Source organism: Lepus europaeus, chromosome X, assembly GCF_033115175.1.
Source record: "Lepus europaeus isolate LE1 chromosome X, mLepTim1.pri, whole genome shotgun sequence".
NCBI classification, from domain to species: domain Eukaryota; kingdom Metazoa; phylum Chordata; class Mammalia; order Lagomorpha; family Leporidae; genus Lepus; species Lepus europaeus.
The window spans coordinates 62,260,978-62,286,661 of NC_084850.1; the positions used below are offsets into that span (position 1 = coordinate 62,260,978).

At 40.3% G+C, this 25,684-nt stretch overlaps 1 protein-coding gene across 9 annotated transcripts in view; it reads right to left on the minus strand.

Moving 5' to 3' along the window:
• ATRX (ATRX chromatin remodeler) overlaps positions 1–25,684 on the minus strand; it is a 202,620-nt gene that overhangs the window by 25,845 nt on the left and 151,091 nt on the right. For all 9 annotated transcript variants that reach the window (XM_062184328.1, XM_062184325.1, XM_062184324.1 and 6 more), the window contains 2 exons: positions 8,638–8,815; positions 7,203–7,397 (listed from right to left, as the gene is read on the minus strand). In XM_062184328.1, coding sequence (XP_062040312.1) covers positions 7,203–7,397; positions 8,638–8,815 — 373 coding nt within the window. The remainder of the gene's footprint in view (positions 1–7,202; positions 7,398–8,637; positions 8,816–25,684) is intronic.

Below are 25,684 nucleotides of genomic sequence, written 5' to 3' on the forward strand. Positions count from 1 at the left end.
TTATACACATTTAAAAGAAGGCAAATCTGTGAACAGGAAATTTTTCAGATTATTCAAGAATCTTAATATTCTAAAATAATATAATTTAAGAAACTCAAATCAATATCAACTTAAAAACAATATTGGCATTTATATACAAGTGACACTTCAAAATATTTTCAAAATGCTTAATGTAAATGTTTATCAACATGTATACTAAAAAATTTACAAGAGAAATCATTGGCTTATACTATTAGAAGATTTATTCCTTTTGCTTTTTCTTTAATTAAATGTATCCAACCATAGGAAGAACTAATATACATTTGAGTATTTTACAAGTGACAAAAGTTACTTTGGTAGAGTGACACCCATAACCTCCAGGCTGCTTTCTCAACTCTCTTAACAGTGGCACAGAACATGAATCGTCTCATTTTGAAACAAAGACAAAACAATGCCCAACATGATACTTCCCTGCCAAATGGGCTTTTAAACTTAAATCTTTATTTAGATCTATCTATTCTTAGGTTCAGAGGAGCCAAAAGGATACGTAACATCATATTACATTTTATAAAAGTCTTTAGTTATGTATTTAAGAGGTAGAGTTACAGACAGGGAAAGGCAAAGAGAGAAAAAGGTCTTTCATCCGCTGATTCACTTCCCAAATGGCTGCAACAGCTGGAGCTGAGCCAATCCCAAACCAGGAACCAGGAGCTTCTTCGGAGTCTCCCATGTGAGTGTAGGGGCCCAAGGACTTGGGCCATCTTCTACTGCTTTCCCAGGCCATGGCAGAGAGCTGGATTGGAAGTGGAGCAGCCGAGACACGAACTGGCGGCCATATGGGATGCCGGCACTGCAGGCAGAGGCTTGGCCTACTATGCCACAGCGCCGGTCTCTTCATCATATTACAATTTTAAAATAAATACAACTATCATTTTAGCCTAGAAGTATCTTTACTTGCTATATGAGTACAAATAACATTTTCTTATATAAGAATAAGGGAACAAGCAACAGATGTAGATAATAGTACTGGCTCTGACATTTACTAGCTGAAAACGGTGGGCCAGTCATTTAACGTCTCTGACCCTAAATTTTCCTATCTATAAAACAAGAGGGTAGATAACCTCACAGTAGAGTATAATACCGGTTACCAGACGCTGGGGAGTGTAGTGTTTAGAGAAGGAAGGATGAGGAAAGATTATTTAATGGGTACTGAGTTACAGCTAGATAGTAATAGTTCTGGCATTCTACTGCACAGTAGGGTGACTACAGATAATTATAATGTACTGAATATTTCTTCAAAAAACACTAGGAGAAAGGATTTTCAATGTTTACACCATAAACAAATGTTAAATGTTTGAGGAGATAGGTATGTTTCCCCTCATTGGAAATTAAAAATATATACATGTATAGAATTATCACACAGTACCAAAAATATGCACAACTTCTGGGGAGGGGGAGGGAGCCAGGCTGGTGCTGTGGCACAAAGCCTCTGCCTGTGGCGCCAGAATCCCACATGGGCGCCAGTTCGTGTCCTGGCTGCTCCTCTTCCGATCCTGGTCTCTGCTATGGCCTGGAAAAGCAGTGGAAGATGGTTCCAAGTCATTGGCCCCTGCACTCTCATGGGAGACACAGAAGAAACTCCTGGCTCCTGACTGGGGATCAGCCCAGCTCCAGCCACTGCAGCCATTTGGGGAGTCAACCATCAGATGGAAGACCTTTCTCTTTGTCTCTCCCTCTCTCTGTAAATCTACCTCCCAAATAAATAAAATCTTTTAAAACATTTTTAAAATAGGGCAGGGCTTGTAGCATAGCAGGTCTGCAACACACGCATCACATATGAGCATAGATTTTTTTTCTTTTTTTTGACAGGCAGAGTGGATAGTGAGAGAGAGAGAGAGAGAGAGACAGAGAGAAAGGTCTTCCTTTTTGCCGTTGGTTCACCCTCCAATGGCCGCTGCGGCCGGCGCATCGCGCTGATCCGAAGCCAGGAGCCAGGCGCTTCTCCTGGTCTCCCATGCGGGTGCAGGGCCCAAGCACTTGGGCCATCCTCCACTGCACTCCCGGGCCATAGCAGAGAGCTGGCCTGGAAGAGGGGCAACCGGGATAGAATTCGGCACCCCAACCAAGACTATAACCTGGTGTGCCGGTGCCGCAAGGCGGAGGATTAGCCTGTTAAACCACAGCGCTGGCCATGAGCATTGATTTGTAAATTGGCTGCTCCATTTCTGATCTAGCTCTCTGCTAAGGCACCTGGGAAAGCAGAGGAAGCACAGAAGCAGAAGAAGACAGCACAGGCAATTGGGTACTGCACCCATGTGCAACACTCAGATGAAGCTCTTGCCTCCAAGCTTTGGTCTGACCCAGCCCTGTGTGTTCGTGGCCATTAGGGGAGTGAACCAGCAGATGGAAGATCTTTCTCTCTCTTCCTCTCTGTAACACTGCCTTTCAAATACATAAATCTTTAAAAAATTTTAAATATTAAAGAATGCCAACAATCTATTTCAACTAATATAGATCTAAATAAAAACATAACAAAAAACAGAATTTAAAAAAGCCAAAAAGGCTTCACTAAATTACCTCTAAATGTCCTTTTCCAAGTGTGAAAATATTACCTGCTTTATAACAGTGAAAAATATCAAAATAGAGACATTGTTTCACTGAATTTCTTAAAAAAATAAACCAATGTATGATTATTTGCCTCTAGCAGGCAATGTGATACAGTAGAATTAGCATACATTTATAGTAAGGAAATCTGATAGAATTAAAAGGAGAGAACAATCCAACATGGGAAGTGGGATACACAGCAGACTCACAGAATGCCAGATGTCCTGAACAGCACTCTGGCCTCAGAAGCAGCCCTTAAGGCATTTGGATCTGGCTAAAAAGCCCATGAGAGTATTTCAGGCATGGAAAGCCAAGACACTCTGGCAAAAAAAAAAAAAAAAAAAAAAAGAAAGAAAGAAAAGAGAAGAGAAGAGAAGAGAAGAGAAGAGAAGAGAAGAAAAGAAAAGAAAAGAAAAGAAAAGAAAAGAAAAGAAAAGAAAAGAAAAGAAAAGAAAAGAAAAGACCAACAATCCTAAATGAAAGATCTCTGTGAGTGAGATCCCAGTGGAAAGAACGGGCCATCAAAGAAGGAAGTACCTTTCTCTGCTTTCTCTGAAGGCAGGAGAGAACTTCCACTTTGACTATGACCCTATGACCTTGTCTAAATAAGATTGGAGTTGGCGAACTCAAAAGGCTTCCATAGCCTTGGCAACTCATGACAAGAGCCTAGGATGATTACTGACACCATAAACAAAAGTGTCAATTGTTAAATCAACAACATGAGTCACTGCGCACTTACTCCCTCCCCACATAGGATCTTTGTCCTTAATGTATTGTCCAATGTGAAGTAATGCTATAACTAGTAAACTAGTACTCTAACAGTACTTTACACTTTGTGTTTCTGTGTGGGTGCAAACTGTTAAAATCTTTACTTAATATACACTAAATAGATCTTCTGTATATAAAGATAAATGAAAATGAATCTTCATGTGAATGGAATGGGAGAGGGAGTGGGAGAGGGGAGGGTTGCGGGTGGGAGGGAAGTTATGGGAGGGGAAGCCACTGTAATCCAAAAGCTGCACTTTGGAAATGTATATTTATTAAATAAAAGCTAAAGTAAAAATATCAAAATAGAGACATTGTTTCACTGAATTTTTAAAAAAATAAACCAATGCATGATTATTTGCCTCTAGCAGGCAATGTGATACAGTAGAATTAGCATAGATTTATAGTAAGGAAATCTGAATTACAGTGCTGATGCAAAAATTACTAGCTGTGACCTTGAATAAGTCATCTAATTTGAGTCTGTGTGCTCCCATCTGTAAGACATGAATTATGACTTTATGTCCCTTGTCAATCTGAAAAGTTATTTCATCTATCAACTAAGGTAACATATGTAGAAACACTACAGAAACTTTTAAGTATTATATATGGCATTGTGGCACAGCTGGTTAAGCCACCGCCCAATATGCCAGCAGCCTATGTGAGTGAGAGTTCGAGTCCAGGATGCTGCGCTTCTGATCCAACTGCCCAGGAAAGGAGCAGAAAATGGCTCAAGTACTTCGGCCCCTGCCACCCACGTGGGAGACCCAGATGGCATTCCAGGCTCTTGGTTTTGGCCTGGCTCAGCTCTGGCTGTTGCAGCCATTTGAGGAGTGAACCAGCAGATGGAAGATATCTCCTTCTCTATCTCTGTTTCTCCCTCTCTCTCTGTAACTCTGCCTTTCAAATAAATAAAATAAATCTTTAAAAAATTGGGTTATATACAAAAAGCTATACACATTCAATGTATATAACTTGGTCATTTGGGAGATATATATACACTTGTGAAACCATAACCACAATCAGTGCCATAAACATATCCATCACCTCTAAAATTTTCCTCCAACTCTTTTTATGAATTTTTTGGTGATAAGAACATCGACTAAGATTGACCCTTTTGGTAAAATTTTAAAGCATACAATGCAGTATTATTAACTGCAGGTACTGCATTGCACGGATCTCCAGAACTAATTTATCTTTTCTGATTGAAATTTTGTTCTCTTTGACAAAAGCCTCTCCATTTGCCCCTCCTCCCAACTCTAAATCTATCTGCTACAAGACTGCCTATTTTAGATTCTTCATGTAAGTGACATCACATAGTATTTGTTCACTAAGTATAATGTTCTCAAGATTCATCCATGTTTTTTTTTAAAGATTTACATTTATTCATTTGAAAGGCATAGTTACACAGAGGCAGAGAGAGAGAGAAAGAGGGAGGGAGGGAAGGAGATTTCTTCCATCTGATGGTTCACTCTCCAAATGGCCCCAACAGCAGGAGCTGTGCCGATCTGAAGCCAGGAGCCAGGAGGTTCTTCTAGGTCTCCCACATGGGTGCAGGGGCCAAGGACTTGAGGCATGTTCCACTGCTTTTCCAGGCCATAACAGAGAGCTACATCTGAAGTAGAGTAGCCAGGGACTCGAATTTTGCAGGTAGCGGTTTTACACGCTATGCTACAGTGCAGGCCTCTCATCCATGTTCCTGCAAATGGAGATTTTTCTGCTTTTTAAAGCTGAGTAATATCCCACTGTATGTATATACAATGGTTTTTATTCATTCACCTGTTTATGGCTTAGCTATTGTGAATAAGGCTGGAATGAGCATGACAGCTCAAATACCACTTCAAATTATAAGTGCCATCCATGGTATTTATGGCATAAGTTATTTTTCTTATTTATTTGAGAGAGAAAGAAAGAGAAAAAGAGAGACAGGAGCACTAGCTAGACAATGTAAGCTAAAGCCAAAAAGAACCCTCCAATCTTCTGATTTACTCCCTAAATGCTTCAACAGCTAAGACCGAAGACAGGAGTAGGGAGTGTGATACAAGTCTCCCTTGTGGGTAGCAGGGACTCAATTACTTGAGTCATCACCACTGCCTCCTACAGTTCGCTTCAGCAGGAAAATGGAGTCAGGAGGAAAGCCAGGAATCAAAACCAGATACTCTGATATGGGAGGTAGGAATTTTTATCACTAGGCTAAACACCCACTCCTAAAATATTGGTTTCAATTTCTCTGGATGTACAACTAGGAATTAGACTTCAGGATCAGGTAGTAGCCATATTTTTAATTTTTTGATGCAACTCCATACATACTGTTTTCAATGCTGGATGCACCAAATCACAACCCCACCAACAACACATAAGGGTTCTCTTTTTCCCACAACTACATCAACAGTTAGCAGCATCTTTTAGTTTAAATTGAATGACATATTGGTGCCGGATTGAGTCCCGGATGACCTGGGAAATCAGTAGAAGATGGTCCAAGTCCTTGGGCCTATGAACCCACACTGGAGACCAGGAAGAAGCTACTGGCTCCTGGCTTCAGAGCAGCTCAGCTCTGGCCGATGCAATCATTTGAGGAGTGAACCAGCAGACAGAAGACCTCTCTCTCTCTTTCTCTCTCTCTGGCTCTTCCTCTTTCTGTAACTGTCTTTCAAATACATTAAATAAATATTAAAAACTGAATGATAAATGATAAACTATGTAAGGTGACATCTCATTATGTTTTTGATTTGCATTTCTCTGATAAGGTTCAAGATTTCGAGTACCTTTCTTATATCCCTATTGGATATTTTCTGATTTTTTTTAAAAAAAGATTTATTTACTTGAAAGAGTAACAGAGAGGCAGAGGCAGAGGCAGAGGGAGAGGGAGAGGGAGAGGGAGAGGGAGAGGGAGAGATCTGCTGGTTCACTCCCCAAATGGTGTGGCCAGAGCTGAGCCGATCCAAAGCCAGGGGCCAGGAGCTTCCTCTAGTTCTCCCATGCAGGTGCAGGGAGACCATCTTCTACTGCTTTCCAAGGCCATAGCAGAAAGCTGAATAAGGAGTGGAGCAGCCTAGACTCAAACCAGCACTCATATGGGATGCCAGCACTGCAGGCGGTGGCTTTACCCACTACGCCACAGTGCCAGCCCCTATTTTCTGATTCTTAATTGCTCTACAACAGAAAGGAGTTATTAATAAAGAGTGTTTATTTTTATATAGATTTAAATTATGTATGTATGCCCTCTACTAGATATTAAAAGAAAATCATGCTATTTCCTTTAAGGTTTCTACTCAAAACATTTTTCCAGAGGGCTGAACTTTATTTATTTATTTATTTATTTATTCAAAAGGCAGAGTTAGAGAGAGAGAGAGAGAGAGAGAGAGAGAGAGAGAAATTCTATCCTATGGTTCACTCCTCAAATGGTTGCAATAGCTGGAGGAGGGCCAATATGAAGCCAGGAGCCAAGAGCTTCTTCTGGGTCTCCTGTGTGGGTTCAGGGCAAAAGCACTTGGGCCGTCCTCTGCTGCTTTCACAGGAACACTAGCAGGAAGCTGGATCAGGAGCAGCTGGGACTCGAACCAGCTTCCATATGGGATGCTGGCACTGCAGGTACTGGCTTTACCCACTACGCCACAGCACCAATCCCTGAATATTTTATTTAACATAAAGCCTGTATTTCAGAATATATTACTTTTTCTGGTATTATATGAAGAATAGATCAAGCACCCTCTCATTTGTAAACATATAGACAAATTTATTAAATACAATTTTATTCTCTGAAAAATTGAGAAAGATAACCAGGTTTCATACCAACTATAAAATTTGCTTGGTCCATGTTGATTTTTTTTTAAAGCTAATAATCTAAATATGTTTACCTTTGGCAGCATGGGAGTATCTCTCTTCTTCTTCTTTTCTGAATTAGGGTCATCTAATAAGTCTGGCTCAAAAGTATAAAGTTCAGTAAGCTCATTCATAGTAAAATGACGCTCAACCTGCTGCTGATCAACAACTCGAAAGGAGAGTGACTGCTTAGTTACTTGCCGATCATAAATCTTATCTTCCATGGTTCCCTTTGCAAAAAGAAGGAATAATACACGAATAAATTTTGTAAACATGAAAGTTAATCAAGGAGAAATACAGTTATTAGTTAATGTGAAATGATAAAATTTCAAGGTAATATATTGCTATAAAGAAAAATTCATTAGCAAAATTCTCTAATAAAAGATCATCTATTCAGCAGTTACCACAACAAATAAAAAAAATTATTTTACTGATAATTATTCTGTAGTATTTGACCAAAATGCATTCAAGTATTTCTTTATATATTTCTATACGTGCTGCAAGGAACATAGTAGATACCAGGGTAAATGGAAATAAAGGGAACATGGAAAAAAATATTGGTGGATACTACAAGGTGGATATGCAAGAGTTTAATTTTTTTTCAATGTAATTAATATAGTAAGCTATCAACAAACACCATCAATTGTCATTATATCAAGTCTTACTTTCTGTAACATCATGAAAGAAACCTAATGTAAAATGTTCTATCTATTATATACATAGCACTATAAATGGGAATTAACAGAGCTCTAAATTTAAATAACTGGGAAAAACCTACAATGAGGTTATCAATCACATTATATACTTAAGATAAAATGCACAAGGCACTACTGTAAAAACTATTCTGTTTGGAAACTCCAGATTCAGAGGCAAATGGAGAATAATAACATCTGTTACCAAAATAGATGTAGCAGTTAAAAGGGCAACTTGATTCAATAACTCTATATTAATTGAAGTATATCTGCTTCTTGATTTTATATATTTTTCTTAAATTTTCTTTTAACACCAAGGCTTATATTTAAAGGAAATGCCCTTAATACTCTTCCTAGAAGGAGTATTAAAGCATATTTTTGTGAGAATTATGTTATTACAAATAAGTTAATTTTTTCTTTTATCTACCCACATTTTTCAAATTAAGAGAATAGCTGGTGGCTACTGAAAAAACAATGAGAATTTGACCCTTTCAACTATAAGCAAATTAGATTTACTTACTGGCTCGTCAATGCACATCAAGAAACTGAACTATAAATGATTAACTTTCCTGAATTAGCATGAAAATGCTAAATCTATTCCCTCACACAAAATAATTTGAGCCTGAAAAAGTTGATATTATAGAAATGAATTATAAATCAGAAAGTCTAAAGACAGGCCAAAATCAACTTATGCTGCTTTATGCATAAACCAAGAAAAAAAAAAGTTTTCAACTTTGTTTGCCTCTTTCAATATGAAGAATATAAATTAGAAACCTACCTGAGCTAAGAACCTATATACATAAACAGGCTTAGTCTGTCCAAAGCGATAAACTCTGAATATACTCTGGATGTCATAAGATGGATTCCAAGAAGCATCAAATATAATTACTCGATTAGCAGCTACCAGATTAATTCCAAGAGATCCTGCTTTGGTGGAAATGATAAACAATCGCCCTCTGAAAATGTAAATATAGAATAAATACTTTAGTAATTAATGCTTTACAGAGACTTTAATTATGCTGTAACTTTTTGATCCTAAGGCAATCTATTGAACAGTCAGAAATAGAGAATTCATTTCTTTTTTTTTTTTTTGACAGGCAGAGTGGATAGTGAGAGTGAGAGAGAGAGAGAGAGAGAGAGAGAGAGAGAGAAAGGTCTTCCTTTTTGCCGTTGGTTCACCCTCCAATGGCCGCTGCGGCCGGCGCATTGCGCTGATCAGAAGCCAGGAGCCAGGTGCTTCTCCTGGTCTCCCATGCGGGTGTAGGGCCCAAGCACTTGGGCCATCCTCCATTGCCTTCCCGGGCCATAGCAGAGAGCTGGCCTGGAAGAGGGGCAACCGGGATAGAATTCCGCACCCCAACCGGGACTAGAACCCAGTGTGCCAGCGCCACAAGGCGGAGGATTAGCCTGTTAAGCCACGACGCCGGCCAGAATTCATTTCTTACTTGCTGAAGAAAATAAAGATATACCTAAGGAGTCAGGTGGATGATTTATATGCCCTGGAAGAATCCTATTGCTGGAAAATCAAACAGTTATTTTTAATAATTACATGACTGAAAATAAATAAAATACTAGACCCATTACACTTATGGCACTATATACTAGAATGCAAAAGGAAACTCTAAATTCTAATAATGTGAAAGAGTTTACAATTTAGTTTACCAACCATATTTTACTAAAACAAAATCCTGGCAAAAAATTAACAGATATTAAATTCATGTTTTAGGTCAACTTGGAGTATCACACATCTAAGGAATACAGCCAAAATATTATCACAGAAGTTAACAAATTCTCAAGAATATAGAATTCACAATGTTATTTATAATAGCACATTGTTGAAAATAAGAAATATATAACACAGAAAACTAGATTCCTTTATATCTATTCACTAATGCAAAATTAATGTGTTGAATAAACATGCTTATCAAACTACTAACACATCCCAAGTACTACGAGTCTTGGATGAGAATATGGAAGATAAAAAATTTGGTAATGGCAAATAAGAATACCACTAATGACAAAACAATAGATATTTAAACAACCATAATGCAGTGTAATTTTAACAGAGATATTTATTATGCATAACTGTGGTCAATGCAAAGCTGCCCCTAAAGAAAATTAAAATAAAAAAGAAACTGATAGTGTTAAGTGACTGAACTTGTATTAAGAATTACTTATTTTTACATAACCTGCAATATTCAATCTGAAATATATAACTCAATATTCAGATAAAATACATTTTAAAAATAATAAACATTAATTTAATTTAAAGAATACTCAAATGTGATTAAAATATGAACCATTATTTGTATAGTACTCCTATAAGTCTTCTTGTACATATATTTTGGTAAAAACACGTAAGCATTTCAGGTAGGTAGACATCTAAGAGTGGAACTGCTGAGTCATAGGGTATGTACGTATATGGCACTGTTAAACTGAACAAATAGTGTTCGAAAGTAGTTATTCCAATTCTCATTCCCTCCAGCAGTATATGAGAGTTCCAGCTTTTCCAGATCCTTGACAACTAACGGTACTGCACTCTTGTTTTTATTATAACCTTTCAAAAATAATTTGGTACATTTCACAAGAATGTACAATAGTGGCATAGAGAGTTCCCATGTACTGGTCACCCAGCATCCTGCAACAGTAAAAACTTACATAGCTACAGCACTTCATCAAAACAAGGAAACTAACATGGAAATTAATTTAAATACACAGCTCATTGGCTTTTACCAGCTTTTGTTTGGTGTATAATTCCACAAAATTTTATCTTGTATATAGAATCAAGTAAGCATTACTACATGCAAGATACAGAACTGTTCATCATTATAAAAAAAAATCTTCCTTGGACTAGGTGATTAGCCTAGCACTTAAGATAGTTGCATCCCAAATTACAGTTCTGGGGTTCAATTCCCAGCTTCAGCTTCTGACTCCAGCTTCCTGACAATGCAGACCCTGGGAGGCAACAGTGGCAGCTCAATTAATTGTGGGAGACCTGGATTAAGTTGCTGGCTCCTGGCTTTGGCTTGGCTGAGCCTTGGCTGTTGTGGGCATTTGGGGAGTCAACCAGTAGATGAGAGCGTGTGCGTTCTTGCTCTCAACCCACTCCCTTGTCTCTCAACTAAACAAAAAACGAACCTCTTTGTGTTATCCCTTGGTATGCTCAGCCTCTTTTTAACCCCAACACACCACAATCATTCATCTATTCTTCAGTATCATAATTTTATCACAACAAGAATGCTGTATGAATGGGATCATACAGTATATAACCTTTTTAAAAGATTTATTTATTTGAAAGTCAGAGTTACACAGAGAGGAGAGGCAGAGAGGCAGAGGGAGAGAGGGAGGGAGGGAGGGAAAGGGGTCTTCCATCCGATGGTTCACTCCCCAATTGACTGCAGCAGCTGGAGCTGCACCGATCCGGAACCAGGAGCCTCTTCCCCGTCTACCATGTGGGTGCAGGGCCCAAGGACCTGGGCCATCTTCTACTGCTTTCCCAGGCCATAGCAGAGAGCTGGATCGGAAGTGGGGCAGCCGGGTTTCAAACCGGCATCCATATGGGATGCTGGCACTTCAGGCCAGGGAGTTAACCTGCTGCACCACAGCCCAGTCCCCCAGTATATAAGCTTTTAAGATTGGAAATTTCAACTCAGCATAATGCCACTGAGATGCATTCAAGCTGTTGCTCAGATCAAAAGTTCACACCTTTTCATTACTGAGTAGTATTTGAATATATAGAATATAGTATTTGATATATCATAATTTGTCTATCCATTCCCATGTTGAAGGACATTTGGGTCGTTTCCAACTTGGGGCCATTGAAAATAAAGTTGTTATGAACATCTATGTGCAAGAATCTATGTTAAAATAAGATCTCATTCCATTGTGTTTTTAAAGATTTATTTATTTGAAAGGCAGAGTGACAGGGAGAAGGGAAGACAGAAATACACGTGTACACACATGCACACGTGCGCGCACACATACACACACACACACAGAGAGAGAGAGAGAGAGAGAGAGAGAGAATGAAATCTTCCATCCACTGATACACTCCCCAAATACCTCTAACAGCCAGCACAGGGCCAAGCTGAAGCCAGGAGCCTCAAAATCCATCTGGGTCTCCCACTTGAGTGGGAGGGGCCCAAGCAACAGAACCATCTTCTGTTGCTTTCCCAGGAGCATTAGAAGTTGGACTGGAAGCAGAGTAGCTAGATTTGAACCAGAATTCTGATACGAAATGCAGACATCATAAGTGGTAGCTTAACCTGCTGTGCCACAACACCAGCCCCTAAGTTTTCATTTAGTTGTTTTTGTTTGTTGTTGTTGTTGTTGTTTTTAATTTGGGAGGTAGAGACAGAGAGAAAGGTCTTCCATCCACTGGTTCACTCCCCACTTGAATGTAGAGGCTGTAGCTGAGCCATTTGAAGCCAGAACACAGGAGCTTCTTCTGGGTTTCTCATGCAAGTGGCACAGGCCCAAGGAATTGGGCCACCTTCTATTGCTTTCCCAGGCCATAGCAGAGAGCTAGATTGGAAGAGAAGCAGCAGGGACACAAACTGGCACCCATATGGGATGCTGACTCCACAAGCAGAGGTTTAGCCTACTGCACCACACCATAGGGCCAAGATTTACTTTCTATTGGATAAATTTCCAAGAGTGTGGTTGCAGCGTTATATGGTAAGTGTACAGTTTTAAATTCCCATTTTTTTTAAGTTTTTTTAATTTATTTGAAAGAGAGTAACAGAGGAGAGACAGAGGAAGAGAGAGATCTCCTATTGACTGGTTCACCCCTCAAGTGGCTAGAATGACTGGGACTGGCCCAGGCTGAAGCCAGGAGCCTGGAGATTCTTCCCGGTCTCCCAGGAGGGTGCTAAGGCCCAAGTACTTGGGCCATCCTCCATTGTATTCCCAGACACATTAGCAGGGAGCTGGATGGGACATGGAGCAGTGAAGTATCAAACAGACACCCACGTTCGATGGCAGCATCATAGGCAGAGGCTTAACCTGCTGTGACAATACCAGTCCCAGTTATTAACTGCCAAACTGTTTTCCAGAATAGCTATACTACTTGGTAGTCCTACTAGTAATGTAGAACTAATCCAGTTTCTTTGTATCCTCACCAGCATTCAGTAATGTCACCATTTTAGAAATTCTGAAAAGTGTGAAGTTGTAACTCATGTGTTTTGAAATTTTCCTAATAGCTAGTGTTAAGATCTTGTCATGTACTTATTTGCCATGTACAAATCTTCAGAGAAGTATAAATTCAAGTCCTTTACCTGTTTTCTAAGTGAATTGTCTTCTTTTTGAGATTCTTCATATATTCTGAAAATGAGGGTTCATTAGATAATGGATTTGGAAATCTGTTCTTCAAGTCTGTGGTTTGTCTTTTCCTTTTCTTAGAGTCTCTCGCAACAAAAAGTTTTTAATTTAACAAGTCAAATTGTTTTTTCTTTAATGGGTTATATGCTTTTGATATGACTAAAAACTGTTTAACCCTAGTTCTGGAAGATTCTGTTTTCTTAAGTAAATAAAATAGATTTACACTTAGATTTATGAATCATTTCTACTTCATTTTTGAAAATTAAATTCATATACATGAAAGATAGAGCTCCCATGTGCTGTTTTACTCCCCAAATTCTAACAATGGCTAGGGCTGGGCTGCAGCTGGCGCCAGAAACTCAATTCAGAATTGGCATGTGAGTGGCAGGAACCCAATTAATTAAGCTATCATCATTACCTTCCAGGGTCCATATCAGCAGAAAGCTAGAGTTAGGAGCCAGAAATGGGAACTGAACCCAGGTACTTCAATCTGGGGCATGGGTGTCTTAATCACTAGGACAAATACATGCTTCTAACTTGACTTTTCAAAAATTCATTTTATTTACTTTCTTGAAAGGCAGAGAGCCAGAGACACAGAGATCTTCCATTCACTGGGTCACTCCTCAAATGGCTACAACAGCCAGAGCTGTGTCAGGCTAAAGTCACGAGCTAGGAACTCAATCTTGATTCCATAGGTGGGTTGGAAGGATCCCAACTACTTGAACCATCACTTGCTACCTCCCATGGTGTTGATACTACTGATTTTTAAGAATTCTTAAATATATGGATCAGAGGCCCTTTCAAATATATGTATTGGAAACAGCTTCTTGTACTCTGTGGATTGCCTTTTCTTTCTTAATATGAAATGTCTTTTGTATTTACGTTTTCTAGAGAAGCAGAACCAAGAGGAGAAGAGAAGGGGTGTGTATGTGGTTGTGGTGGTGGTGGTGGGGTTATTATAGGAACTGGCTCACTGTGACTGCAAAAGCTGAGAAATTGCACCACCTGTCACCTGCAAGCTGAAAACCTGAGGAGCTGACAGCATAAATCCTGGTCCGGGGTCAAAAGATTAGAACCAGGTGAGGAGCCGGCGCTGCAGTGCAGCCGGTTAATTCCCTGGACTGAAGCGCCAGCATCCTATATGGGCGCTGGTTAGAGACTGGGCTGCTCCACTTCTGATCCAGCTCTCTGCTATGGCCTGGAAAGACAGTGGAAGATGGCCCAAGTCCTTTGGCCCTTGCACCCGTGTGGGAGATCCAGAAGAAGCTCCTGGCTCCTGGCTTCAGTTCAGCGCAGCTCTGGCCATTGTGGCCAATTGGGAAGTAAACCGGCAGATGGAAGACCTCTAGCTCTCTCTGCCTCTCCTCTCTCTGTGTAACTCTTTCAAATAAATAAATAAAATCTTAAAAAAAAAAAAAAACACCACGAGGTGACTCACAGTCCAAAAGCTGGATAAGCCAGGAGGACTAATCTCAAAGGGCAGGAGACGCTAATGCCCCAGTTCAAGTAAGAAAGTAGATTTAGCCTTTTTCTGCCTTTCTATTCATGTGTCCTCAACAGAAGCAATTATACATCAATGAGGGTAATCTTCACTCAGTCTACTGGTTCAAATGCTAATCTCGTTCAGAAAACCTCCTCAAAGATACATTCAGAAATATTTTACCAGCATCCCCCAATTCAGTCAAACTGATAAATAAAATTAATCATCACACCTTTGATGAATAGAAGGTCTTAATCTTAATAAAGTTCAACTTATCAATCTCCCCTATTATGGTTGGTTCTTTGTCCTGTTTATGAAAATGTTCAGGAAAATAACCCTTGATGTTTCCTCATGAAATGCTTATTGTTTTTGGTTCTAAAATTAAAATTCACTTGGAATTAGTTACCAGAAAAATACAAATTAAAGTTGAAGACTTACATTACGTATCCATCAAAACAGCTGTAAGGAAGAATAGCATCAACTTGTGGCAAAGATAGAAATCAACCAAAACATACACAACACACTACCAGTGTGATTTTGGAAAAATGTTCTGGCTGTATAAGCTAAAGCTGAAACACCTATCACCCAGCAATATCACACAGGCATATACAAACAGAAATATATAGGGCCACTTGAAAAAGTTTGTAGGAAAAAATGGAATTAAAAGGTAAGTTTACAGGGCTGGCATTGTGGCATAGTGGAATTGCCTGCAATGCCAGCATCCCAATTTGGGTGCCAGCTCATGTCCTAGCTGCTCCACTTCCAATCCAGCTTCCTACTAATGGCCTGCAGAAGGCAGCAGAAGATGGTCCAATTGCTTGCGCACCTGCCACCCACATGAGAGACCTGGATGAAGCTCCTGGCTTCATCCTGGATCCGCTCTGGCCATTGAGGCCACTTGGAAAATGAACCAGCATATGGAAGATCAATCTCTCTCTCCCCCTACTCTGCCCCATAAATATTTCAAATTAATAAATACATAAGTTTTAAAAGGTAAGTTTATTTTTTGGTGCAAAAATATTGAAATTTATACACAGTGTCTCATAATACACATTTCTTTTTCTTTAAACAATGACCCAGATATCAGGGTCTTTTTTTAAAATTTATTTATAGACAATGAGAGAGAGAGAGAGAGAGAGAGAGAGAAAGACAGACAAAGGTCTTCCTTCAGTTGGTTCACTCCCCAAATGGCCGCTACGGCCAGCGTTGCACCAATCCAAAGCCAGGAGCCAGGTGCTTCTTCCTAATCTCCCATGCAGGTGCAGAGGGCCAAGCACTTGAACCATCCTCCACTGTCTTCCCAGGCCACAGTAGAGAGCTGGACTGGAAGAGGAGCAACTGGGACTAGAACCCGGCGCCCATATGGGATGCTGGCGCCACAGGTGGGGGATTAACCAAGTGAGCCACAGCGCCGGCCCCTCATAATACACATTTCAAGGAACTTTCTGAAGCCCACAGGAAGCAGCAGTTAATAGCTCAAGCCAGTGGGTCTCTGCCAACTACATGAATGACCTGGAGTGGGTTCCCAGCTCCTGGCTTCAGCCAGGCGCCGCCTTGGCTGTTGCATGCATCTGGGAAGTGAAAGAGCAGATGGGAGATCTCCTTTTGTCCCTCTGCCTTTCAAATAAATAAAACATAAATAAAAGTAATAAATACAGATAACTCCCTGGATATTATACATAAAAGTTACAACTTTGCAAAGCAAGAAGGAGGTACACTAGCTTGGGACCTTGGGATCTAAGGGACAACATGACAGTAAGTTCTATAGGCTTTATTTTATGCCTAAGTTATCCTATACTGGTTGTTTAAGAACCTCCAGAAACTTAGAAATGTCATCAGTCTTGTCAAAACAAACAAACAAACAAACAAACAAAAAAAAAACCTCTCCCCAAAACTCTGCCTTCTCTATCAGTAACAAAACAGGAAATGTTGAGAGAATGAGTCAACTCCAGCTAAGCAGTAAGGAAAAAGATGCAGATGTATCAATACTCTTTTCCACTTACACAGTTTTCTCAAGGTACTACAGGACTTTGTCAGAAGGCTGATTTAACAAGGTCCTCTCTTACAGACCCCTCACCAAGGCATCAACCTACACCCAGTGATTACAAGAAAACCTCTTACCCTACCTACTGAGGTGGTATCAAAAGAAGACTAATAGAGAGCTGGAATTTTACCACCACCTAACCACTAGTGAAGCTACCCACTGTAGTATCAGTGGAGGTTAAGACGGGAGACATAAACAATCTGAATCCTCCCAGGCAAGGCAGGATCAGCAGAGGTCTAGGCAGGACAGAAAACTCCCACACTCTTAACTGGGAATGGTGAAGTGGAGCACTTCATGCCCTGGAAGAACATTTTTCAGAAGACATCTATTATACATAAACACACACACACATATATAGATTTATTTTTTGTTTATTTAAAAGAGTTAGGAGGAGAGGCAGAGAGAGAGAGAGAGAGAGAGAGACAGACAGACAGACAGAGAAAATCTTCCATTCATTGGTTCACTCCACAAATGGCCACAATGGCTGCGGCTGGGCCAGGCTGAAATTAGGAGCCTAGAGCTTCTTCCGGGTCTCCCAAGTGGGTACATGGGTCTAAGCACTTTGGCCATCTTCCACTGCTATCCCAGGAGCTGGATAGGAAGTAGAGCAGCTGGGAATCAAACTGATGCATGTATGGGATGCTGGTGTTATAGGCGGGGGCATAACTTGCTATGCCACAATGCTGGCCCCAAGAGACATCTATTATAGGAGAAGATTTAAATAAGATCCAGAGTATTATTTAGCAGTAACCAAAAGGCCCAGTTTAATAGAAAGATTACCATAATAAATACTAGCAAACTCTCAACATGAATGAGAAAAGACAATCAATAGATGCTAACACTGAGATGATTGAAATGTTAGAATTGTCGAACAAGGATTTTAAAAGTAGCAATTATCAATATGCTTCAATAAGCAACTACTAACACATTTTGAGACAAATGAAAGAAATAAAAACTCTCAGTAAGGCAAAGACAAAGATTGAACGAAACGGCAATTTAAAAATGGAAAAATACAACAGAAATTTAAGAACTCAAAAGATGGGCACAACAGCAGAATGGGAAAACAAAAGATTTTGTAAACTTTGCAGACAGATGTAGGAAATGATCCAATCTGAACAGTAGATAGAAACTTAATGGATAAAACAGACTCAGAGACTCAGGGACCTATAGGACTTTAAGAAAAGATCTAACATTTTTGTCATCAGAGGTCCAAAAAGAAACAGGAAGGAAGGAGGGGCTATAAAAGTATTCAAAGAAAAATTGGCGGGACCTGCACTGTGGCATAACAAGTAAAACTGCTGCCTGCAGTGCAGGCATCCTATATGAACGCCGTTTTGAGTCCTGGATGCTCCACTTCTGATCCAACTCTCTACTGTGGCCTGGGAATGCAGTGGAAGAAGGCCCAAGTTCTTGGGCCCCTGTACCTGTGTAGAGACCCAGAAGAAGCTCCTGGCTCCTGGCTGCGGATCAGTGCAGCTCCAGCAGTTACAGCCATCTAGGGAGTGAACCAGCGGATGGAAGACTTCTCTCTCTCTCTGCCTCTGCTTCTCTGTGTAACTCTGACTTTCAAAAAAAAGAAATAAATCTTAAAAAAAAAGAAATAATGGCTAAAAGTTATTAAAATGTAGCAAGAAAAAGGCTGAATAAAAACAGAGTAAACCCAAACAAAGCTATACAAAACGTTAAAAAACACTCATCTTTTGAAAATGAAGATAAAAGTCTCAAGATAAAGAACTCCTTACCTAAAGGGGGAAAACAACATGAACAACAGAAGGTTTCTCATAAGAAACTATGGAGACTAGATGAAGAGACACATTTTTCAAGTGTTAAAAGACAAAGAAATGCTTGGGGCCAGTGCTGTGGCATAGTGGGTAAAGCTACTGCCTGCTGTACTGGCATCCCACAAGGGTGCCAGTTTGAGTCCAAGCTGCTCCACTTCTGATACAGCTCTCTGCTACGACCTGAGAAAGCAGTAGAAGATGGCCCAAGTCCTTGGGCCCCTGCAGCAGTGTGGAAGTCTCAGAAGAAACTCCTGGCTCTGGATTGGCCCAGCGCCGGACATGGAACCAAACCAGATGTCCATCAACTGAAGACCAGATAAAAAAATTATGCTACCTATACAAGACGGAGTACTCCTCAGCTGTAAAAAAAAAAAAAAAAAGTGGGAATGGGAGAGGGAGGAGGAAACAAGGGTTGAAGCCTGGGTGGGAGGGAAGGAAGTATCATTATGTTCCTAAATCTGTACATATGAAATATATGAAATTTCTTTAACTTAAATAAAAATTTTTAAAAATCACAGGCAAAAGAGAAACTCAAAAACCAATTGCATTTCTATATACTAGCAATGAACACATGGAAACCAAGCTCACCCGGAGAAAAAAGGAAATACTTAGATGTAAATCAAATAAAACACAGGTGGACCTATATGCTGAAAACTATAAAAAATTGATAAAAGATTAACACAAATAGAAAATTATACTATATTCGCAGATCAGAAGACCCAATAAAGATCCATTCCTGCCTAATAATAATTTATCATAATTTTCCTTAAAAATCTTAGCAAAGTTTTTGCAGATATGGAAACAATTATTCTAAGATTTATGCAGAAAAGCAAGTCTGATTAGCTAAAACAATTTGTAACAAATTGTGGGAGGAATCATCCAACCTGCTGTTAAAAAGGTTTCCTCTATAGCTATACAAATCAAGACTCTGGTAATGACAGAGGGACAGGCATATACACTAATGGAATAGAACAACTCCATACAAGTATAATTAACTGATTTTTCATAATTCTGCTAAAGAAAATCAGTTAAGGAAGGATGGCTTTTTCGTCAAATGATGTTAGAGCAATTACATATCCATAGCCAAAAATATGATACTCTAACTTAACACAAAAAATAACTCAAAATGGGGGGGCCAGCATTGTGGTACGTAGTAGGTTAAGATACTGCCTGGGATGCCAGGTTCCCATATCAGAAGATCAATTCGAGTCCTGGTTGCTCTGCTTCTGAGCTAGCTCCCTACTAGGAAGGCAGGGGAAAGCAGTGGTCATTGCAGTCATTTGGGAAGTAAACCAGAGGATGGAAGATTCTCTGCAACTCCGCCTTATAAATTAATCAAATTTAAAAAGAAAAGTAACTCAAATGCACCACAGACTTAAATACACAATGCAAAATTTAGCCATTGCCTGCAGTGCCGGCATCCCATATGAACACCGGTTTGAGTCCCAGCTGCTCCACATCCCATCTAGCTCTCTGCTATGACATGCAAAGGCAATGGAAGATGGCCCAAGTCCTTGGGCACCTGCAATCACATGGGAGACCCAGAAGAAGCTCTTGGGTCCTGGCTTCAGATCAGCTCAGCTCTGGCCGAAGCGGCCATTTGGGGAGTGAACCACTGGATGGAAGACCTCTCCCTCCCTCCCTCTCTCAGCCTCTCTGTAACTCTGCCTTTCAAATAGATAAAATCTTTAAAGGAATTCCTTTAAAAAAAAAAAACAACTTTGCTCCATGAAAAGACCCTGTGAAGGGATAAAAATATAAGTCATAATTGAGAGAAAATGTTGCAAATCTTATATTTGACAAAGAAATAATATCTAGATAAAATAAAGAACTCTCAAAAGTTCACAATAAATTAAATCATAAAATAGACAAAAAGACCTGAAAAGATATTTCATCAAAGATGATATACAGCATGTAATGGCAAATAAATAAAGAAAACTATGTTCAATATAATTAGCCATCAGGGAAACAAAAATTAGTACCAAAATGAGATATCACCACACACCTATCAGCACAGCTAAAATAAAAGCTAGTAATTACTAGAGATGGACAGTTGGCCTAGCAGGTAAGATGCTTGCAAGCCACACCAAATTCCCTGGGTTCAATAACTAACTTGAGAAGCTAAATCCAGCTTCCTGCTCATGTCAATCCTGGGAGGCAGTAGTGACAGCCCAAGTGATTGCTGCTACCCATGTGGGAGACCTGGATTGAATTCTGTCTGGTTTCCCAGCTTTGGTCTGCAGGGGGGAGGGGAAGGACATGGGTTGGGGTAGATGTACAGGCCTTTGAGGAGGGTTTCAGTGGATGAGAACACTCTCTTACTCTGAATCTCATGTTTACTCTCTAAATAATTTTATAAAAAAACTAGTGATAATACCAAATTCTGATGGGATACATAGAAACCTGATCTCCCACACATTGCTGATGGGAACACAAAATGTTACAGCCATTCTGGTTAAGAATTCTGCCCACTTTGACTATGACCCTATCGGAATAAGAACAAAGTATTCGTAGCAGATTTATATTTAATAGCCAAAATGTTCTGCAATAGGTTATAAGGTTAAACCTCTGGTACACCCATACTATGGACTACTACTCTGTAATAAAAGGAACAAACTATTCATACATATGACAACTTGGACAGAACTCAAAGGCATTATGCTGAGTGAAAAAGGCCAATCTCAAAAGATCACATATAGAGTATGATATCATTTACATAACAGTTTTGATAAGACAAAAATTACAGGGGCTGGCGCTTCGTTGCAAAGGATTAATGCCCTGGCCTGAAGTGCTGGCATCCCATATGGGCTCTGGTTCAAGACCTAGCTACTCCACTTCCGATCCAGCTCCCTGCCAAGGCCTGGGAAAGCAGTGAAAAGATGGTCCAAGTCCTTGGGCCCCTGCACCCGCATAGGGGACCCGGAGGAGACACCTGGCTCCTGGCTTCAGATCAGCGCAGCTCTGGCACTTGTGGCCAATTGGGGAGTGAACCAATGGATGGAAGAACTCTCTCTCTCTACCTCTCCTCTATGTAGCTCTGACTTTCAAAAAGTAAATCTTTAAAAAAATTAGAGACAGAGAAGAAACTTGTCATTGTCAGGAGTTAGGGGGAGAGGCAAGGCTGATGATAAGAATGGGTGTAACTATAAAAAGGCAGTATCACTTGTAGGCATTCTGATGCAACAAGTTCAGCTGCTGCTTGGGGAGCCTACAACCCATGTTAGAATGCTAGTTCCAGTTCCAATGTTCTGTTTCCAATCTAACTTCCTGCTAATGTGTACTGGGAGGCAGCGGAAGATGGCCTTTAAGTGCCTGGGCCCCTGCCAGCCATATGGGAGACCTGGATGGAGATACTGGCTCCTGGCTTCAGCCTGACTGAGACCTTGCTGCTGTGGGCACTGGGAGAATGAACCAGCAGATGGATGACCTCTCTTTCCTCTTTCTTCCTCTGTCACTCTGCCCTTCAAGTAGATGCAAATAAATAAGCATTAAAAAGAAAGGGCAGTACAAGAAAGATCTTTGTGGTTATGGAAGTTTTGTTATCTTCACTGGTGGTTTAAGTGTAAACATCTACAGGAATATATATATATATATACACACACATATTGAAAGTATGAATTCCTTAGTTTTCATATGATAAAATGTATACTAGGAATGTAAAATCCAACAATTAGGGAAAATTAAGGGAAGAGTTCATAGGACCCTGCATTTTTTAAAAGATTTATTTATTTTATTTGAAAGTCAGAGATACACAGAGAGAAGAGAGGCAGCAAGAGACAGAGAGAGAGAGGTCTTCCATCTGATGGTTCATTCCCCAAATGACTGCAACGGCAGGAGCTGCGCCAATCTGAAGCCAGGAGCCAGGAGCTTCTTCTGGGTCTCCCACATGGGTGCAGAGGCCCAAGGACTTGAGCCATCTTCCACTGTTTCCCAGGCCATAGTAGAGAGCTGGATCACAAGTGGAACAGCTGGGATTCGAACAAGCACACATATGGGATGCCGGAACTACAGGTGACAGCTATACCCTCTATGCCACAGCAGCGGCCCCAAGAACTTTAACAACACATTAGATTCTCAGAGTCACAACAAATGCATGTATATATAAATTGTAATTTTCCAAGAGTAGCTTGAATTTGTAAATTAATAACAGTTTAAAGCAATGTCAACAATGCATATAGAATACATTTATAATTTCGGTGAAAGATAGTACTTTAGATTTCTACAACACATACAAAGATAGGATAAATTCTGTTAACACAGGGGGCCAGCACCATGGCGCAGTAGGTTAACCCCCCACCTGCAGTACCGACATCCCTCATGGGCACCACTTCTAGTCCTGGCTGCTCCTCTTCCAATCTAGCTCTCTGCTGTGGCCCAGGAATGCAGTAGAAGATGGCCCAAGTGCTTAGGCCCCTGCACCTTCATGGGAGACCAGGAAGAGGTGCCTGGCTCCTGGCTATGGATCAGCACAGCTCTGGTCATTGCGGCCATTGGAGAGTGAATCAAAGGATGGAAGACCTTTCTCTCTGTTATCTCCCTCTCACTATGTGTAACTCCACCTCTTAAATTAAACAACAACAAAAATCTGTTAACAATAAGACTAAATAGTTTGTCAAAAAGGATGACATAAAAATGGCCAATATAGGAGTTGGTGTTTAATGTAGAGGTTAAGATGTCCATACCTCGGCCGGCGCCGTGGCTTAACAGGCTAATCCTCCACCTTGCGGCGCCGGCACACCGGGTTCTAGTCCCAGTCGGGGCGCCGGATTCTATCCCGGTTGCCCCTCTTCCAGGCCCTGCACCCACATGGGAGACCAGGAGAAGCACCTGGCTCCTGGCTTCGGATCAGCACGATGAGCCGGCCGCAATGGCCATTGGAGGGTGAACCAACGGCAAAAGGAAGACCTTTCTCTCTCTCTCTCTCTCACTACCCACTCTGCCTGTCCAAAAAAAAAAAAAAAAATATGTCCATATCTCAAATCAAGTGTATCTGGGTTCAATTCCTTGCTCTGGCTCCTGACTCCAGCTTCCTACAAATACAGACTCTCAGAGACAGCAGTGAAGGCTCAAGTAATTCGATTCCTACCACCCACTTGTGAGACAAGGATTGTGTTCCAGGCTCCAGGTCTTGATTGGGCCGAGAGCCAGCTGCTGCGGACATTTGAGGAGTGAAGCAATGGATGGGAACTCTTTCTTTTTGTCTGTCTCTGTCTCTCAAAAATTTTAAAAAGTCACCAATAAACACATGAAAAGATGTTTAGTGTCATTTATTATTAGTGAAAGACTAAATAAAATCACAACGTACCATTATACACCTAGTAGAAAAAGTTAGAACCAAGCCCATATGGGCTCTGGTTCCAGATCTGGCTACTCCACTTCTGATCCAGCTCTCTGCTGTGGCCTGGGAAAGCAGTGAAAGATGGCCCAAGTCCTTGGGCCCCTGTACCCGCGTGGGAGACCTGGAGGAGGCTCCTGGATCCTGGCTTCGGATCAGCGCAGCTCCAGCCATTGCAACCATCTGGGGAGTGAACCAGTGAATGGAAGACCTCTCTCTCTCTCTCTGCCTCTCATCTCTCTGTGTAACTCTGACTTCCAAATAAATAAATAAAATCTTTAAAAAAAACCTGAAACATCAAAAGAGATTTAGAAAATAAGGTAACTTTTTAAAAGAGCATGCCAATACTAAGTAAGACAAGGATGAAGAACAACTGGAACTCTCATACACTCCTGAGAGGAATATAAAATTGTACAGTCACTTTGGAAAACTGAAGTGATTTTTTGTTTACAAAGACAAACATAAACTTACCATACAATCCAGCAATTACAATCTTGGATTTTCATTTCACTTAGGTAAATACCTATGTTCACACAAAAATGTGTACATGAATGTTTAGAGCACCTTTGGTTTTTTTAAAATTTATTTGTTTTTAAAAGTTTAAAGGACATAAAAAAATAGTACATATACATGGAGTACTTTGTGATGTTTCACAGCATGTATAGATTCTGTAATGTCCGATCAGGGTAAATATATTTATCACAACAAGCATTTAACATTTCTTTATAGTGAAAACACCTAAAATTCTACCTTCTATTTTTTTAAACAGAAAAATATACACTGCCTTAATGTTATCTGTAGTCACTCACTGTGAAAGGACTCCGACATATTTTTTTTTTTTTTGACAGGCAGAGTGGACAGTGAGAGAGAGAGACAGAGAGAAAGGTCTTCCTTTTGCCGTTGGTTCACCCTCCAATGGCCGCCGCGGTAGCGCGCTGCGGCCGGCGCACCGCGCTGATCCGACGGCAGGAGCCAGGTGCTTCTCCTGGTCTCCCATGGGGTGCAGGGCCCAAAGACCTGGGCCATCCTCCACTGCACTCCCTGGCCACAGCAGAGAGCTGGCCTGGAAGAGGGGCAACCGGGACAGGATCGGTGCCCCGACTGGGACTAGAACCCGGTGTGCCGGCGCCGCAAGGCAGAGGATTAGCCTAGTGAGCCGCAGCGCCGGCCCAGACTCCGACATTTCTTATTCCTATCTAGAATAACCTTTCTCCAAGCCTCCCTTGCCAATTCCCTCCCAAGCCTCTGACAACCATCATTATATTTTAATGAGATCATTAAACTCCTTTTAATGAGATCATTAAACATACTCTATTAGATTGTGTATTTTTTAGACTCCACATATAAAAGATTATATAATATTTGTCTTTCTGTGTTTAGGTTATTTCATATAACATAATGACCTCTAATTCCATTCACATTGTTCCAAATAACAAGAATTCATTCTTTCTTATGGCTGAGTAATATTTAATTGTTAGTATGTACAGCAGCATTGATTTTAATTACAAGATCTAGAAATGATTCAAATATCCCTCAAGTGGAAGTGACTAAACAAGCTGATACATCTCTATGGACTACTAATCAACAAAAAAAGGAACATATGCAACAACATGGATGAATCTCAAATGAATTGCACTAACTAAAGGATGTAAGATTCAGAAAGTTACAAATTAGGTGATTCATGAGTGAATTTCTTGAGGGAGTGATGAAACCATTTGGTATCCTAAATGTATTTTGCATTTGTCAAAAATTATACAAGCGTGTATTAAAAAAGTTTTATGGTGCATAAATTTGTATTTATTTGAAAGGTAGACACATACACACACACACACACAGAAAGAGAGAGAATGAGATAGAGATAGAGAA